The sequence below is a fragment of the Heptranchias perlo genome, chromosome 1, assembly GCF_035084215.1.
Source record: "Heptranchias perlo isolate sHepPer1 chromosome 1, sHepPer1.hap1, whole genome shotgun sequence".
In the NCBI taxonomy this organism is placed as follows: Eukaryota; Metazoa; Chordata; class Chondrichthyes; order Hexanchiformes; family Hexanchidae; genus Heptranchias; species Heptranchias perlo.
The window spans coordinates 33,539,141-33,557,620 of NC_090325.1; the positions used below are offsets into that span (position 1 = coordinate 33,539,141).

At 41.2% G+C, this 18,480-nt stretch overlaps 1 protein-coding gene across 2 annotated transcripts in view; it reads left to right on the plus strand.

The window, feature by feature from the left end:
* smad4b (SMAD family member 4b) overlaps positions 1–11,015 on the plus strand; it is a 70,355-nt gene extending 59,340 nt beyond the window's left edge. For both annotated transcript variants that reach the window (XM_067983595.1, XM_067983603.1), the window contains 2 exons: positions 4,711–4,849; positions 7,608–11,015. In XM_067983595.1, the coding sequence (XP_067839696.1) occupies positions 4,711–4,849; positions 7,608–7,819 (351 nt within the window). In that variant the 3' untranslated portion in view covers positions 7,820–11,015. The remainder of the gene's footprint in view (positions 1–4,710; positions 4,850–7,607) is intronic.
* Positions 11,016–18,480: the final 7,465 nt, after the last annotated feature.

Here is an 18,480-nt window from a genome sequence, read left to right on the forward strand (position 1 = left end):
ATAGAGGAGAGCCCCAGCCTGTTCAATCTTTCCTGATAGGTATAACCTCTCAATTCTGGAATCCTAGTAAATCTTTTTTGTGCCTTCTCCAGTGCCTCTATATCCTTTTTATAATATGGAGAGCAGAACTGTTCAGTGATCCAAATGTGGTCTAACCAAGATTCTATACAAGTTTAACATAATTTCCCTGCTTTTAAATTCTGTCCCTCTAGAAATGAATCCCAGTGCTTGGGTTTTTTAATGCCTTATTAATCAGCATTGCTACTTTTAGTGATGTGTATCTGTAACCCCAGATCCTTCTGCTCCTCTACCTCATTTAGACTCTTATTTTCCAAGGAGTACGTGGCCACCTTATTCTTCCTACCAAAATGTACCACCTCACAGTTATTTATATTGAAATTCATTTGCCAATTACATGCCCGTTATGTTTGTTAATGTCTTCCTGTATTTTGTCGCAGTCCTGCGTATTAACTATACCCCCCAATTTGGTGTCACCCGCAAATTTTGAAGTTGTACTTCCGATTCCCGAGTCCAAATTGTTTATGTAAATGATGAACAGTAGTCCCAGCACCGACCCTTGTGGAACACCGCTTCCCACCTTTTGCCAGTCTGAGTAACTACTTTTAACCCCTACTCTCTTTTCTGTTTTGTAGCCAGCTTGCTATCCATTTGGCTATTTGTCCCCTGACTCCACATGCTCTGACTTTAGTCATGAGCCTATGTGGTACCTTACTGATTTTGAAAATCCCAATATATTACATTTACTGCATTACCCTTGTCTACCTTTTCTGTTACTACTTCAAAGAATTCAATAAGGTTGGTCAAACATGACCTTCCCTTTTGAAATCCGTGTGACACTTCTTTATTATATTTTCAGCTTCTAGATGTTTTTCTATTACTTCTTTGAGTAAGGATTTCATTATCTTTCCTACCCCCGATGTTAAGTTAACTGGTCTATAGTTCCCTGGACTTATTCTATCTCCCTTTTTAAATATAGCAATCGCATTAGCTGTCTGCCAGTCCTCTGGCCCTATTCCCTTGTCTAATGAATTTTTATATATATGTAATTGTGCCTCTGCTATCTCTTCCCTAACTTCTTTTAATATACGTGGATGCAATCCATCCAGTCCAGGGGTTTTATCCTCTCTAAGTTTGATTAGTTTATCAATTATCTCCCCCCTTTCTTTCTTAAATGTTTTTGCCCATCATGTTAGATCACCTGGCAAATCATTTAATATTTCTGCCATTTTGCTGTCATTACCTGTGAGTTTATCGTGTGTATCTCTTAGTGTCCCTATCCTGATTTTTCTTTTGTTATTTATGTGTCTGTAGAATACTTTCACTATTTTTATATTCCTTGATAATTTAATTTTGTAGTTTCTCTTTGACTTAGAATCAAAAATTGGCAGGCAAAACTGTAATTAAACAGTGGGCAGCCTTTAAAGAGGAGGTGGTTTGGGTACAGTCTAGGCATATTTCCACGAGGCAGAAAGGTAGGGCAACTAAAGCCAGAGCTCCCTGGATGACGAAAGAGATAGTAAGATGAAGTGGAAAAAAGGGGCATATGACAGATGTCAGGTTGATAAAACAAGTAAGAACCAGGCAGAATATAGAAAGTTCAGAGGGGAAGTGAAAAAGGAAATAAGAGGGGCAAAGAGAAAGTATGAGAATAGACTGGTGACCAACATAAAAGGGAATCCAAAAGTCTTCTACAGGCTTTTAAACAGTAAATGGGTAGTAAGAGGAAGGGTGGGACCGATTAGGGACCATAAAGGAGATCTTTTCATGGGGGCAGAGGGGATGGCCGAGGTACTAAATGAGCTGTTTGCATCTGTCTTTACCAAGGAAGAAGATGTTGCCAGAGTCTCAGTAAAGGAAGATATAGATAAGATACTGGATGGGCTAAAAATTGATAAAGAAGAGTTACTTGAAAGGCTAGTTCTACTTAAAGTAGATAAGTCACCCAATCCGGATGGGATGCATCCTAGGTCGCTGAGGGAAGTAAGGGTGGAAATTGCAGAGGTGCTGGCCATAATCTTCCAAACATCCTTAGATACGGGATGGAGCCAGAGGAATGGAGAATTGCAAATGTTACACCCTTGTTCAGAAAAGGGTGTAAGGATAAATCCAGCAACTATAGGCCAGTCAGCTTATCCTCAGTGGTGGGGAAACTTTTCAAAACGATAATCCGGGACAGAATTAACAGTCACTTGGATGCAAGTGGATTGATTAGGGAAAGCCAGCACAGATTTGTTAAAGACAAATCGTGTTTAACTAACCCGTTTGAGTTTTTTAATGAGGTAACAGAGGGTAGATGAGGGCAATGCAGTTGATATGGTGTATGTGGACTTTCAAAAGGCTTTTGATAAAGTGCCGCATGGTAGGCTTATCATCAAGATTGTGGCCCGTGGAATAAAGGGAGCAGTAGCAACATGGATACAGAATTGGCTAAGGGACAGGAAACAGAGAGTAGTGGTGAACGGTTGTTTTTCAGAATGGAGGGAGGTGTACAGTGGTATTCCTCAGGGGTCGGTGCTGGGTCCGCTGCTTTTCTTGATCTATATTAATGACTTGGACTTGGGTGTACAGGGCACAATTTCAAAATTTGCAGATGATACAAAACTTGGAAGTGTAGTAAACAGCGAGGAGGATAGTGGTAGACTTCAAGAGGATATAGACAGGCTGGTGGCTTGGGTGGACATGTGGCAGATGAAATTTAATGCAGAAAAATGCGAAGTGATATATTTCGGTAGGAAGAACGAGGAGAGGCAATATAAAATAGAGGGTACAATTCTAAAAGGGGTACAGGAACAGAGCACAAATTGTTGAAGGTGGCAGGGCAGGTTAAGAATGGGGTTAAAAAAGCATACAGGATCTTGAGCTTTATAAATAGAGGCATAGAAAGTATGGAAGTAATGATGAACCTTTATAAAACACTTATTTGGCCACAACTGGAGTATTGTGTCCAGTTCTGGGCACTGCACTTTAGGAAAGATGTGAAAGCCTTAGAGAGGGTGCAGAAGAGATTTACTAGCATGATTCCAGGGATGAGGGACTTTAGTTACATGAATAGACTAGAGAAGCTGGGGTTGTTTTCCTTGGAACAGACGGTTGTGAGGAGATTTGATAAAGGTATTCAAAATCATGAAGTGTCTAGACAGAGTAGATAGAGAGAAACTGCTCCCATTGGCATAAGGGTCAAGGACCAGAGGCCATAGATTTAAGGTGATTGGCAAAAGAACCAAAGGTGACACGATGAAAAACTTTTTTACACAGCAAGGGTTAGGATTTGGAGTGCACTGCCCAAGGGGGTGGTGGAGGCAGATTCAATCATGGCCTTCAAAAGTGAACTGGATAAGTACTTGAAAGGAACAAATTTGCAGGGCTACGGGTTTAGGGCAGAGGAGTGGGACTAGTTGGATTGCTCTTGCATAGAGCCAGCGCAGACTCGATGGGCCGAATGGCCTCTTTCCAGGCTGTAACCTTTCTATGATTCTATGACTTTCTAATTGTTTTTTTGACGACTTTCTTAACCTTTTCATATTTCCTTTTGTCATCCTCTCCTTTGTCTATGTACTTGGTGTATGCTTTTTTCTTTAGTTTCAATTTTGCCCTTATTTCTTTATTCAACCATGGTGTATCATTACTGGCTAGTTCTTGCTTTTTAGTGGTATATATTTCTCCTGGACTCTCTTGATCACTGTTTTAAATGTTTCCCACTGCTATTCTATTTATTTGTTTATCAGTTAAATTTTTCCAGTTTATTTTCCCTAGTTCCAGACTCATACCCTTAAAGTCAGCTTTTTTCTAACTTATTACTTTGGTCTTTGTCTTTTTTATGTCCTGCTCGTTAATCCCCAGAGGCATAGGTTAACTACCAGAACAGATGTGTCCACAAACACAACTACAACTTTGCTGAGCTGATGACTGACACAAGATTGTCAGATACATCAACCAGATTTATTCAGTAAGACATTACACTGAACACAAGTGTGTGGTGTCCTCTTGTATCTGGCTCTCATATATGACTATTGGCTATGTGAAATTAAATGACCGATTAACAGAATATTCTATGGAAATGCTCTTTATTATTCTATCCTTAAGTAAAAGGCTTTCCCCATGTATTTTTATTAAACAACGTGAGACTGTTTGCCATTCAACTGGGGTCATATCATCTGAAGCTTTGCACTTAAGCATGACACTGTCACTTAATTTCCAGACCCCCCCACTCCCCATACCATTATACACTGAAAGCAAGTTGCCCCAAGCCTCAGAATTGCATTGAAGATAACTTCAAAAAAAGTTATGCAATGTGATACTGTGCTTTGGGACATGGATTGGCTCTTATGGTCCCCCATCCGGTGAATTCTAGATTGCCTCCGAACTATAGTGCAGAGGCCAAGTGTTTCCCCGTAAGGAGGGGAAGTTGAATGTTCATCATTCTGTGACGACACTTCTGTATGCTTTAGTGGTTAGCCGAGCACAATGTTAATGCGGGTCTGGGAAGCAGTTTGGCGACAGGTGTTGATAATTGGGCTGGCTGGCGGGGTGAAGGGGTTGGGGTTGAGTGAGCACTAGCCCCAGAAAAGAATAAGTTTAATTGCACATAAGGGCTTCCTTTATAAATAAATATTGGAGTTTTAAGGGAATAATGCAGTGTTTTCCACTGACAGGATAGCTGTTTTAAAATGCATTTTGTTTGTATTTCAGGTGTTTGATTTGCGTCAGTGTCACCGTCAGATGCAACAACAGGCCGCTACTGCTCAGGCTGCGGCTGCTGCCCAGGCAGCAGCTGTTGCTGGAAACATCCCTGGACCAGGTTCAGTGGGAGGGATTGCCCCTGCTATTAGTAAGTTACCATGCCAGTTGGCAATCAATATTTTATACAGTACTTTGGTTAAGAAAACAGGAAGTTGAGAAAATAGACATTTTGCCCATCAAAGCCCATTCTTTTAATGCCCTAACTCTCGCATTCTTCGTTCAGCATTCTCTGCAGACCACTAGAGTTCAACAGGCTCATCATTGTTTTGGGGAAACCATGTGGTGGCAGTTTTTTTGTTGTCTAATAATCACTTCAAATGTTCAATTTGTTGGCATCAGCCCAGATGGTATCCCTCCCTGCTTTGTTAACATCCTGACATGCAACAGGGTTTTTGTGCTCAGGTTGGAACAATATTCTCTGCACTCAAGCACATCTGTGTATTTTGAGTTTAGACTGTTTGAGAGCATTTTCTTTTTCATCTTGAAGTAGTTTACTTAGTTGGTAGTTTCTACTTCAGCTTTTGTCTAGTTCTTTCGCTTATTACTCAAAAACTGATAGTTTGCCATCACCAATTGGCACTATTATCTAGTTTACACCTCATTAGTTATACCCCCATTGCTACCGCCTTTCATAATGTTAATTAATGCTGGGTTGTGCATGGGATGTTGGTGTCTTTTGCTCTTGGGCATCTGCGGGGTCCTTTTTTTGAGGATGGTCGTTGTGGCCCTTGTGATGGTCTATGATCTTTGCTGTTTTATTATTGTTTAGGTTCTCATCCCCCACAACCACGTATTGGGTGTTCCTTTACCATGTGCGTTCTGCAACCCCAGAGCAGGTCCAGGTTCCCAGGGTATCAGTGCTAGAGGAAAGTAGGGACTCTTTCTGTCAACTCCAATACTATGGTTGGAATTCTTTGGCTAAAGATTTGACATTCTTAATGCTTCTTAGTGAACGTGTTGGTTTAGTTACCACTGCAAAGGCTCAGATTACATCTTCCCAGTCTGCTCCACTATAGAGTACTATCCTGGAATCAGCTATGGTTTCACTAGTGATTGGGAAAGGAAGATGAAGATGTTGATGATTTCAATCTGCTAGAAGATACCGGCAACAAAAAGCTGCAGGCTGCCATCCTGGTGGTTATGCTGCGGTCATGCCCATTGGTTCCCTCTGGCAGGTACATCTACAAAGCCCCCCCTCCTTCGTGTAGCCAGAAAATCAAGTGCCTGGCCGTCATTGGCGGGGAGTAGGGGTGCGCGCTGCATAGGGTGCCCCAGACCCATTTGTGCCTCCCTGTATAATCTAATCTGATACAATTTTTTAAAAATCCATTTACCTTTCTTTAGGGGTCCAGGCCTGATCTGTACTCCTCGTCTGGTGGGGCCCACTTGCACCCATCTGAAGGCTGTTATGTCTCTTCTCACTTGACGTACGGACAAGCCAATTGGAAAATCCCAGTTGTGCCGGGACCTGGACATTTTCCAGTAGGTTCTGATAGAGCCGCCGAGGAAATTTGGGTCCACCTTGTTTGATCAGTGAGACACAGCTTTTGATGATTTTAACCTTAAAATGAACCAGATGTCCCTGCACCCATGGCAGGCTTTGCTTCAAGCCTCTTAATTACTCCGCTACTAACTTTGTTGTGCCAAATGTGCAGCTGTTGGGAGTCTTTGCAGATAAATCTGCTCCTTCAGGGTACTTCGGAAGATCAGAATGGAGGGAGGGTGCCTATGGTGATTCTGGCAATGCAGTATTAATATTATAAACACAATTGCTTTGGACATTGTAGCATTGCAGAGCTGTTTGCTCATATGGAACTGTACTCCAGCATGAGTTAGTGCAGAGGGGAGAAAATTGGTGAGATGAAAAGAAATACAGACTCTCAACAGATTAGATGTTACAAATCAACTCTGGGTACAGTGGAGGCAGCTGGTAATAGTAAAAGAATACTGTTTTCTCCTTACATTATTTGTACTTTTAGCATCCCTGGCACATTCAGAATCACTACTACTGCAATGTAGTTCAATACATTGAAGCTTTTGATTCAGGCAGTGTACCATTCTTGTGTTCAGCATCCCTTGTAATATGCACAATAGATAGAATAACTTTTAATTAACAGTCTTTAAGAACATCGCATGTAGTAGTTTTTGTTACAACTGAAGGTGTGAGTGTGCTATATTTTCTTCTTTGTCCTGTTTCCACATGTAGCATCTTAAATGGAAGCTGCCTGTAGATTTGAGCTAGTAACCTGTGGTGCACTCCACAGTTCTTGAAGCTGGCATAGTTCCATGCTGGCTGTGGGTTTGGAATATTGAAGGGTGTTGTGATATGGTTCCTGTTAACTATTTTGTCAATTGGAGAGTGGGAAGGTGGACCTCTAAATTAGTTTTTATTTATACCACGCATAGTCTAAAATGCTCATTGTGATACTCAGATAAAATGGAGCTTGTTGGTATTTATTGCTTATTTGGGTACACCACCAAGCAACTTGATAAAGAACTCATATAAAGGTGTTCATGTGCAGTACTGTGTGGCTTCCTGAATGTTTGTCCAGCAGGTAGTCAGGCGTGAAAGAGACTGTTTAAATAAAGAAAAAGAAATACCGAAAATCTCAAAATAAAAACAGAAAATGCTGGTTGATCAGCATCCTAGTAAAATGGATTAACGTTTCAGGTAGAATACTCCAACGGCCTAAAACACCAGCATATCCTCTTATCATATGTTGACTAACCTGCTGTGCATTTCCAGGATTTTCTGTTTTTATTCCTGAGAATCTTCGTTCCAATGAATCAACTATTCTGAAGCCTTTTAACTGAAGCCCTTGCATTAATCCATGTTGCATTTTCAGGTTTGTCTGCTGCAGCTGGAATAGGAGTGGATGACCTGCGCCGTCTATGCATTCTCAGGATGAGTTTTGTTAAAGGATGGGGGCCTGATTACCCCAGACAAAGCATCAAAGAAACCCCTTGCTGGATTGAAATCCACCTACATCGTGCCCTTCAGCTGCTGGACGAAGTACTCCACACCATGCCGATTGCAGAACCACAGCCCCTGGACTGAGTTGCTCTGCAGCTGTCACTGTCTTAGTGGGCGGGGTGGGGAGAAGACTAGAGTTCAATCTTGTTAATAAACTGATATATTTTACCATTGTTCAGCATATTCTTTCAGAACAAAACCTTTTTTGGTAGGTATGAAAAAAAAACAAACAACAAAACTACTGTTTATTTTCTCTTTGACAAGAAACGCAGTATTCAAGCTTGTGTCTTTGTTTCTTACTTTGATACTCCACCAGCATGGTTCACAGCCTGTATTACCTATTACAGATTGTATTAGTTACCAGTAATGGTTATCCTACATTCAAATTCTGTGAAAAATGCTTGATTTGGTGCTGCAACAGGCCATCCAGTTCATTAGGTTAGCCACTTTACTCCAAGCCCAAAACCAAACTGGTTTGGGGCTTGTTTGAGTTCTGATGTTTGTTTTGATAGTTCATTGAAAACCTTAATAATTAATGCCTCCATGCCAGACGAGGTAGAACAAAGTAGGGATGGGGAAGTACTTCGATTTAGAAAAAAAACTTTGGTTTCTGGTTTACATTTTAGAAATTTCCAGAGCAGTCAAAAACTGGTTCATAACCAGATGGAAGGCAAACTATTAAATAAAAATACATGCATTACAGCAAAGTGGCCCCTCTCTAGCCACACTTTACAGATCCAGGTTTTCTTTATTTGAAAGAACACCTGTATTGGCACTTTATTCAAAAAAAACTTTTTTTTTATGCTGCACCCTTCAGAGAGATCTCCTCTGCAGAGGGATGTTTGTATTGTACAGTTTGTTCATCACCTTGAGTAATGTAGTCTGCTTCTTTATTTTATTCTTTAAATTTCTTTCTATTTTTTTGCATGTAGGTCCAGCCATTGTTTACCAACATCGGCTGCTTTGGCCAAAGTTTTCAAATTGCGCACAGCTTATGACCAGAGGCAGGAGGTTCAAGAAATGCTCTTCTCTGATCTGAGGGGGGGAAAAAAGCCTTATTTTTTTACAGAAAACACTAAAAAAAAAAGTGGAACATTTTTTTCTGTGCTATTCAGGTGTATCTGATGCTGAAACATCTGTGTTTTTCTTTGTGTCTTCCCCCCCCCCCCCCCATTTTAACCACATATAGCAAGTTAGGGGTGAATAGGAAAAGGCGTTCTTTGTATTTATGTTCCCTGTAAAGAATGCATTTTTTGGCATTAGATGATTATGAATTTTGTTAAGATCAACATGTATCGAGGTCATTCTTCTCTTGTGGCCAGATCAAATTTTATTTTACCCTGTCTGTTTGTTGTTAATTTTCCATACTGTAGAAATGGACGGTTCAACTTTTAAAAAGACCAGACTGCAGTGTTATTCCTTGGCTTATTTAATATAATTGCTTCTTGTATAATGACATCACCTGCACTTGCTTCCACCATTATCACCAGCAGTGTTATAGAATGCAAATTCTCTCACCAGATGCAACCTAAATTTGGACGGTCAAAATCTGTATTTGTACTGTTAGATGTTTTTCACAGTTCAGGTGAATGTAGTACAAAAGTTTCATATGTCCAGCAATATGCTTTACTGAAATCCAAGTTGGAAGAGAGGGAAGAAACACCCAAAACAGTGTGCCTGTGAAATTTTCACATTATTGAAATCCTAGAGACAGCACTGGAGTATTAGTTTAGGAACATTGCTGCTCTTGACTGCATCTGCTGATTGGTGTCTGTGAAATGCATTGATGCCACAATTCCAGGTGAAACCAAATGTAAATCGAAGTGTATCTTTTATGAAACACATAGTTGTGATTTTTACAGGAGTTAAAATTAAAGATGGGGGAACTACCAATTTAGAATTTTTCATGACCTATATAACAAAACCAATTACTATGCCTTTGAAATGCATACGAAATACCTGTTGGAAGTGTGACCACCTAGGAATGTAATGAATCATAATGCCACTACAGGTTTGTTTCTTTAAAGAGGAGTGTGCAAATACGTTGAATCTGGAATGACTTCTGCTTTCTGGTTACCAGCTATTGTTTAAGTTGCAAGTGATATGCTATTCTAAAGTTTTTAAGACTGTTTGCTAAAGGGGAGGAGGGAATTGCTGATACAAAAAAACTTTTTTTCCCCCATTCTTTTGATGTGTGTGTATGTGTGCACATTTTGCAAATCTTTATACTATGCTTAGGCATCATTTGTATGTAGCGACAACTAGGAACCAAGTATTATTAGATTAAGAACAGAAGTTAAGAACTGAAAAAGTCTGAAATACCTATCTAGAAATAGTAAATACAGCCCTTTTTCTTACATTAGAGTTGCATCTAATTATGCTATTTATTAAAACTAATGTGTAAGAGATCATGCATTGACATTGCAGGAGTTAGGATGAAATAATAATGAGCTCAAAGTAACTGACTAAGTGCCTGTCTCGGATAAGTAAATATATTTTATATTTTTAAATTGGAAAAATAAATAATGACATTCATGAAAACTTGCATCATGCATTGTTGTGTTGAGAATTCTAATTTTCTCTGTCATTCTACATATAAATTTATTGATACTTTTCATTTTGAAATTTAAAAACACCCAACTTTTAAAACCTGAATAGAAAATTAATCTTCAAATTCAACCCATCAGGCCCAAGTCAATTTTTACTTGAGTCCTTTCAGCATTTTGGGTGCTTATTTAGTTCTCTCCCAGTAGGAGAGTAGATTTAAAAAAAAGAAATATAAAAAGAAAATCTTTGAACGACGAAATAAAATAGGCCTGGAAAGGACTACTAATCTTTTAAATCTAACAAGGGAGAAATATGGCATCTGCAATATTATCATTTTTGTAGTAGCAGACTGATCGATCAGAAGGACTAAGCATTTAATTTAGGATCAAAGGAAAAAATGTGTCAAATAATTCTCACTGCATATTGACACATGGAAAATCCTACCTGTCCATATTGATCCAAACTGAAGACCAAATGAATTATTTGAAGTTGTGGTATTGAAGTAGCAATACACTAACATGGCGATGCATTGTGAGCCAGGCATTCTGAAGTCTGTTATTTTGAGCCCCTGTTGTGTTGATGATGGGAATGGCATTGACTGCACATGGCAGCACTAGAAATCTGGAGTAGAACAAATTTGACAAAATCTCATCAGATGTTTTGGATGGAACAAGTAATGTATGCATTTTATCTTTTAAGCAACTAGTATAAATAAAATGTTTGCAAAGTATAATATTTCCTCCTTTATTTTTACAGCCTACTTGGTTATCTAAAAAACAATATCTAAAGTCAGTAATTCTATTCAACCTGAAACATTGTATATCTTTCTCCAAATGATGTAGCCTGATTCAATTATGTTCTACAGGTCTAGACTGCAATAAATGCTTTGCAGTTGCATCATGTCTCTCTTGATATGCTTGATTTGTATTGGCTGAGTTAATGGATCAAAGTCGTAAATGTCTCCTAATGCTGCTGTTTTTTTTTGTTCGACTAATAAGGTTAAAGTACATATAAAGAGGATACATAAACAGCTCATTCATTTAGAGTGACTTCAGAAACCAAAACTGATCCTGCACACTCTTGATCTGAGATGTGATGAAGGTACTCATCATCTCACTCTGGGGAGGATGACCTTTTAATCTGCTTCTGTTGAAGTGTTTAAGTGTGTAGCAAGTACAGACATGTACTTGCTACACACAGACTTGTAGGAATGTGACAAAAAAGTTCTTTGTTGGAGATTCACGATTAGTGGGGTTTGAGGATCTCCATTTAAAGCAAGCTTCAGCAGGAGTTGGGGATGAATTGAATATTTTACCATTTTTATCTTTTGAAAGGTTCAACTGTGCCTCAGTGGTGGGACATGAGTTTGCACCTGTAGTGCTCCACTTCATGAGTTACTCATCTCCACCATGGGACGGTATTGGGCAGAGGTCAGGTGCATCTTCCAGGCTGTACTTCTACATTTATGTACACTTGTTATCAAGAATGAAGCCCATGGAATAAAGGGGGCAGTAACAGCATGGATACAAAATTGGCTAAGTAACAGGAAGCAGAGAGTAGTGGTGAACGGTTGTTTTTCTGATTGGAGGGAGGTGTACAATGGTGTTCCCTAGGGGTCGGTACTGGGACCACTGCTTTTCAAAATTTGCAGATGACACACAAAACTTGGAAGTGTAGTGAACAGTGAGGAGGATAGTGATAGACTTCAAGAGGACATAGACAGGCTGCTGGAATGGGTGGACATGCGGCAGATGAAATTTAATGCAGAAAAATATGAAATGATACATTTCGGTAGGAAGAACGAGGAGAGGCAATATAAACTAGAGGGCACAATTCTAAAAGGGGTGCAGGAACAGAAAGCTCTGGGGGTATATGTGCACAAATTGTTGAAAGTGGCAGGGCAGGTTGAGAAAGCGGTTTTAAAAAAGCAAACGGGATATTGGGCTTTATAAATAAAAGCATAGAGTACAAAAGCAAGGAAGTAATGATGAACCTTTATAAAACACTGGTTCGGCCATAATTGGAGTATTGTGTCCAGTTCTGGGCACTGCACTTTAGGAAAGATGTGAAGGCTTTAGAGAGGGTGCAGAAAAGATTTACTGGAATGATTCTAGGGATGAGGGACTTTAGTTACATAGACTGGAGAAGCTGGGGTTCTATTTGTAACTGAGAAGGTTGAGAGGAGATTTGATACAGGTATTTAAAATCATGAAGGGTCCAGACAGATAGAGAGAAACTGTTCCCATTAGCAGCAGGGTCAAGAACCAGAGGGGACAAATTGAAGGTGATTGGCAAAAGAACCAAAGGTGACATGAGGAAAAACTTTTTTACGCAGCAAGTGGTTAGGATCTGGAATGCACTGCCATGGCGGGGTGGTGGAGGCAGATTCAGTGGTGGCTTTCAAAAGAGAACTGGATAAATACTTGAAAGGAAAAAACTTGCAGGACTATGGGATAAGGCGGGGGAGTGGGACTAACTGGATTGTTCTTGTATAGAGCCGGTACGGACTTGATAGGCCGAATGGCCTCCTTCCGTGCTGTAACCTTTCTATGATTCGCTAATGATCAATTACAGAATGGCATTGGAGGAAGGTTGCAAATAAGTTGCTTATGCTCAATGGTGGGAGGATGACATGGGGGGAACGTCAATTTATACAACATGGCAATTTTCCTTCCAATCATGTGTACGGTAGCATAGTGGTTATGTTACTGGACTAGTAATCCAGTAGGCCTGGATGAATAATCCAGAGTCATGAGTTCAAATCCCACCATGGCAGCTGGGGAATTTAAATTCAATTATTTAAATAAAAAAATCTAGAATAAAAAAAACTAGCATCAGTAATGATGGCCATGAAACTACCAGATTGTTGAAAAAACCCATTTGGTTCACTAATGTTCTTTTTAGGGAAGGAAACCTGCTGTCCTTACCCGGTCTGGGCTATATGTGACTCCAGACCCACAGCAATGTGGTTGATTCTTAATCGCCTTCTGAAATGGCCTAGCAAGTCACGCACTTGTACAAGCTCGCTACAAAAAGTCATAAGAATAAAACTAGACGGACCACCCGGCGACGGACCACCCGGCGACGGACCACCCGGCATCGGACCACTAGGCACCGGAAACGACAAAGGCAAACCAATCCCAGTCGACCCTGCAAAGTCCTCCTCACTAACATCTGGGGACTTCTGCCAAAATTGGGAGAGCTGTCCCACAGACTAGTCAAGCAACAGTCTGACACAGCCATACTCAGAATCATACATTGTAGCCAATGTCCCAGACTCTTCCATCACCATCCCTGGGTATATCCTGTCCCAGGGGCAGGACAGACCCACCAGAGATGGCAGTACAGTAGTATACAGTCAGGAGGGAGAGGCCCTGGGAGTCCTCAACATTGACTCCGGACCCCATGAAATCTCATGGCATCAGGTCAAATATGGGCAAGGAAACCTCCTGCTGATTACCACAAACTGCCCTCCCTCAGCTGATGAATCAGTACTTCTCCATGTTGAGCACCACTTGAAGGAAGCACTGAGGGTAGCAAGGGCACAGAATGTACTCTGGGTGGGGGACTTCAATATCCATCACCAAGAGTGGCTCGGTAGCACCACTACTGAATGAGCTGGCCAAGTCCCGAAGGACATAGCTGCCAGACTAGGCCTGCAGCAGGTGGTAAGTGAAACAACACGAGGGAAAAACCTACTTGACCTCGTCCTCACCAATCTACCTGTCACAGATGCATCTGTCCATCACAGTATTGGTAGGAGTGACCACTGCACAATTCTTGTGAAGACGAAATCCTGTCTTCACACTGAGGATACCATCCAACATGGTGTGTGGCACTACCACCGTGGTAAATGGGCTAGATTAAGAACAGATCCAGCAGCTCAAAACTGGGCATCCATGAGGCGCTGTAGGCCATCAGCAGCAGCAGAATTGTATTCCAGCACAATCTGTAACCTCATGGTCCGGCATATTCCTCACTCTACCATTACCAACAAGCCAGGCGCATCAACCGTGGTTCAATCAGTGTAGAAGAGCATGCCAGGAGCAGCATCAGGTGTACCCAAAAATGAGGTGCCAACCTGGTGAAGCTACAACACAGGACGTACTAAACGACAGAAGCAACATACTCTAGACCGAGCTAAGCGATTCCACAACCAACGGATCAGATCAAAGCTCTGCATTCCTGCCACATCCAGTCGTGAATGGTGGGGGACAATTAACGGAAGGAGGAGCTCTGCAAACATCCCCATCTTCAATGATGGCAGAGTCCAGCACCTGAGTGCAAAAGACAAGGCTGAAGTGCCGAGTGGATGATCCACCTCAGCCTCCTCCCGATATCCCCACCATCACAGAAGCCAGTCTTCAGCCAATTCGATTCACTCCACGTGATATCCAGAAATGGCTGAGTGCACTGGATACAACAAAGGCTATGGGCCCAAGGAAAATCAGAACCCATATGTAAGTGGATTCACACTTGGGCATGCTAACTGAGATTTTAACACTAATTACGAAGGCTAATTATCCATAAGCCAGTAAAAATGTTCAGTGTAAACACTGGGCTGATAACTGGATTCATAAATTCTTAGTTAATTTAAATAAACATTTGTGCCACTATGTGCAATTAGTAACCGTGATACAAACTTTAAACAGCTGCAAAAAGTACAGAGGGTTGTGTACAATGAATCCAGATCTATATATTCATTGATCATTGTATTTAATTATACACCATGGCAAAGTGCCTTGCTGGAGTCTGCAAGGGATTTTGTATCTGGGGCACTATGGCATAGGATTTATTGGCAATTGAGTAGTCTTTGAATCCTTAAGGATTCATTACTTAGTCAAAACATACTGTATTAAATTTCATTTGTAATTAAGAGGATTTTACCCTTTGGCTACAGTACAGTAATACAAAGTTTTGATAGGGGAGGAATATTCTGGAGGAACATTCAGTAATGCCTGTTCTATGCTTCCTTGCCGTCTCACCAGACAGCACGATAACTGCACACTATCAGCATATATATGACCCTGGGAACTAATAAATATAAAGCATGAATGAGAAAAGACCACTTGGCTCATTAAGCTCATTCTTTCTGCAGACCACCAACCCTATTGTATTCTACCTATTTAATCTCGAGGAATTCCGTATAAATTGTCTCTCATTCCCAAAACTAAAAGATTAACAATATTCACCCATCCTCACCTCCACTTTCAAGGCTGGCATGCTGTCCTCCATAGAACATTCTCCCAACTGCAGCAGCACCAGAACCATGTTATAGAATCATACAGCACAGAAGGAGGCCAAGTGGCCCTTCGTGCCTGTGCTGGCTCTTAGAAAGGGCTGTCCAATTAGTGCCACACCCCTGCTCTTTCCCCATACCCCTGACATCCTCGTAAATCTCCTCTGCACTAGAGAAGGTACAATCACATCTTTCCTGTAATGTGGTGACCAGTACTCAAGCTGTGGCCTAACCAATGTTTTATAAGTTCTAGCATAACCTTCCTGCTCTTATAATCTATGCCTCAGCTAATAAAGGAAAGTATCCCATATGCCTTTTTAACCACCTTATCTACCTGTCCTGCTACCTTCAGGGATCTGTGGATATGCACTCCAAGGTCCCTCCGTTTCTCTACACCTCTCAGTATCCCGTACCATCTGCAAACTTCTTGATCAATCCCCCCACGTTCGAGTCCAAATCATTTTACCACAAAAAGCAAGGGACCTGGTCCTGAGCCTTCCAGTCACAAAAACACCCGTCAACCATTACCCTTTGCTTCCTGCCACTGAGCCAATTTTGGATCCAACTTGCCACTTTCCCTTGGATCCCATGGGCTTTTACTTTTTTGACCAGTCTGCCATGTGGGACCTTGTCAAAAGCCTTGCTAAAATCCATGTAGACGACATCAAACGCGTTACCCTCATCGACCCTCCTTGTTACCTCCTCAAAAAATTCAATCAAGTTAGTCAGCCACAACCTTCCCTTAACAAATCCACGCTGACTGTCCTTGATTAACCCGTGCCTTTCTAAATAATTATTTATTCTGTCCCACAGAATTCATTTTAATAATTTGCCCACCACCGAGGTTAGACTGACTGGCCTATAATTACTCGGTCTATCTCTTTCTCCCTTTTTAAATAACGGTACGACATTAGCAGTCCTCCAATCCTCTGGCACCGGGTTCTAAAATCTTGGAGCACAGAGAAGCTCTGGAATTTGGAAGCACTTTTGGGAGGATAGAGGAGGCTCAGGGGAGCAGTGAAAAAGTCAGAATATTGGACGATGAAAGCATCAGGGAAGCCAAACAGCAGCCTCTGAAAAACATTTAAGATACAACATTGGGGTGTGAAAGATGTTGCAAAAAAATGGAAGTCAAGGCTGCAGACAGGACAATGCGTACATGCATGATGTCAAAATAAACAGCACTGGGGGCTAATGTTGCACAGTAGGGATAGCAGAAAATCCATAATTGAGCTTGTGCGAGGGGAGGGAAGGAGGCTGAAAAGGCCCTGAATTAATAAATGTCCCAGGAGAAATAGCTCTGCTCCGTAAATGGTATAAGGCTTATGTGGGTTAAAATTGTTGGGATTTTTAAGATGGTATACGGACAAATTTAGTGATTTATTTTACAGATATATTTAATTTTTGAATTTTTTTTAGGGATATAACCCAGGGTCAGCAAGGATTTTTTGGTTAGTTCATTTTGTATTGATTTTGTATTCATTGGTAGTTTCCTACCTTGTGTAGTCATATTAGAGATAATCCGTGTCACTCAGTTAACTCATTTGCTGCTCTTGTCAACATAACATTTGGGCCATTCACGATTTGTAACCACACAGGAACTTTGCATATGCAACTGATGCATGTGCTAGACACAAAACTTATACAGATAGGGTCTGGGGAGATTCTTTGCTTGTGGAGTTATGCCACAGACGCATGAACCTTGCATGGCGTCTGGGACATAGTGCAACAGCTACCACAAGACAATTACGAATGAGGAAGGCCATTCATCCCATCTTAGTTCACCCATAGGTCGTTTTCAGCTTTCCATGCAGTGGTGGAGACACGACTCAGCAGTGAGAGGGCATAAGACTGGCGCTAAGTTCAACTGTCAACAGAAAAGATGCTGCAGTCACTCACTCAAGAGTGGGAAGCAAGAGACCAGGCAAGTTGTATAAACTCCTGAATCCAGGAAGGGACAAAAGGGTAGACTAAGAAAGGAAGAGGGAATACAAGCGGTAGAGAATTATAGGGGAGACAATGTAAATCAATATCCAACAAAGAAAGGGGCTGAAATTTCACGCTGGTGCAGCGAGGGTACAGTATGATCACTTTTTGCCCCATGCATTGCATACTGCTGGTGAACAGAGGGGATTCCCCGAGGTGTTGCACAGGGGGCAGGCACGACAGCTTATGTCGGGCAAAGTGTTTTTTTTTAAATGGTGGGATCCAGCAGTAACACGGAAAACAAACAAATAAATATCCAATTAAAGAAGCAAGCAATGCCAAGCAATCAAAAATGGCAAAAACTAATCATGTCAGTTTGGGGATTTTTCAAGCTACTTCTGGTTACTATATGCCTGCAGAGTGTGCTTTATGCAAACTTTTAAAGACGCAGAGTTCTGGCTTGGTACCAAGGGAGCAACATAAGAAATTCTCAGGGCAAGGACACGCCTCCAAAACACTCCAAATGAATGCTGTAATGGAGATTGTGCCATAGAATCATAGAATGGTTACAGCACGGAAGGAGTCCATGCCGGCTCTATGCAAGAGCAATCCAGTCTGGGATGGGGAACTTGGGATAAGACTTGAGATTCTGAGACTATTTCCACTGAAGCAGTCATGGCTAAGTGGTGATTTAATAGAGTTTTTTTTTAAATGGTGACAGTTTTGTTACAGTGGATATGTAAAGACTATTTCCTCTGGTTGGGGAATCAGTAACAAGGAGTCCAATTTAAAATTGTCAGAGTGAGGAAAGAGATTCGGAGAAATTTGTTTTGCTTTGCCGCAGGGAATAGAATCACAGAATGGTTACAGCACAAGAGGCGGCCATTTGGCCCATCGAGTCTGTGCCAGCTTTTTCAAGAGCAATCCAGCTAGTCCCACTCCCCTGCCCTATCCCCGTAGCCCTGCAAATTTTTTCCTTTCAAGTACTTATCCAGTTCCCTTTTGAAAGCCACAATTGAATCTGCCTCCATCC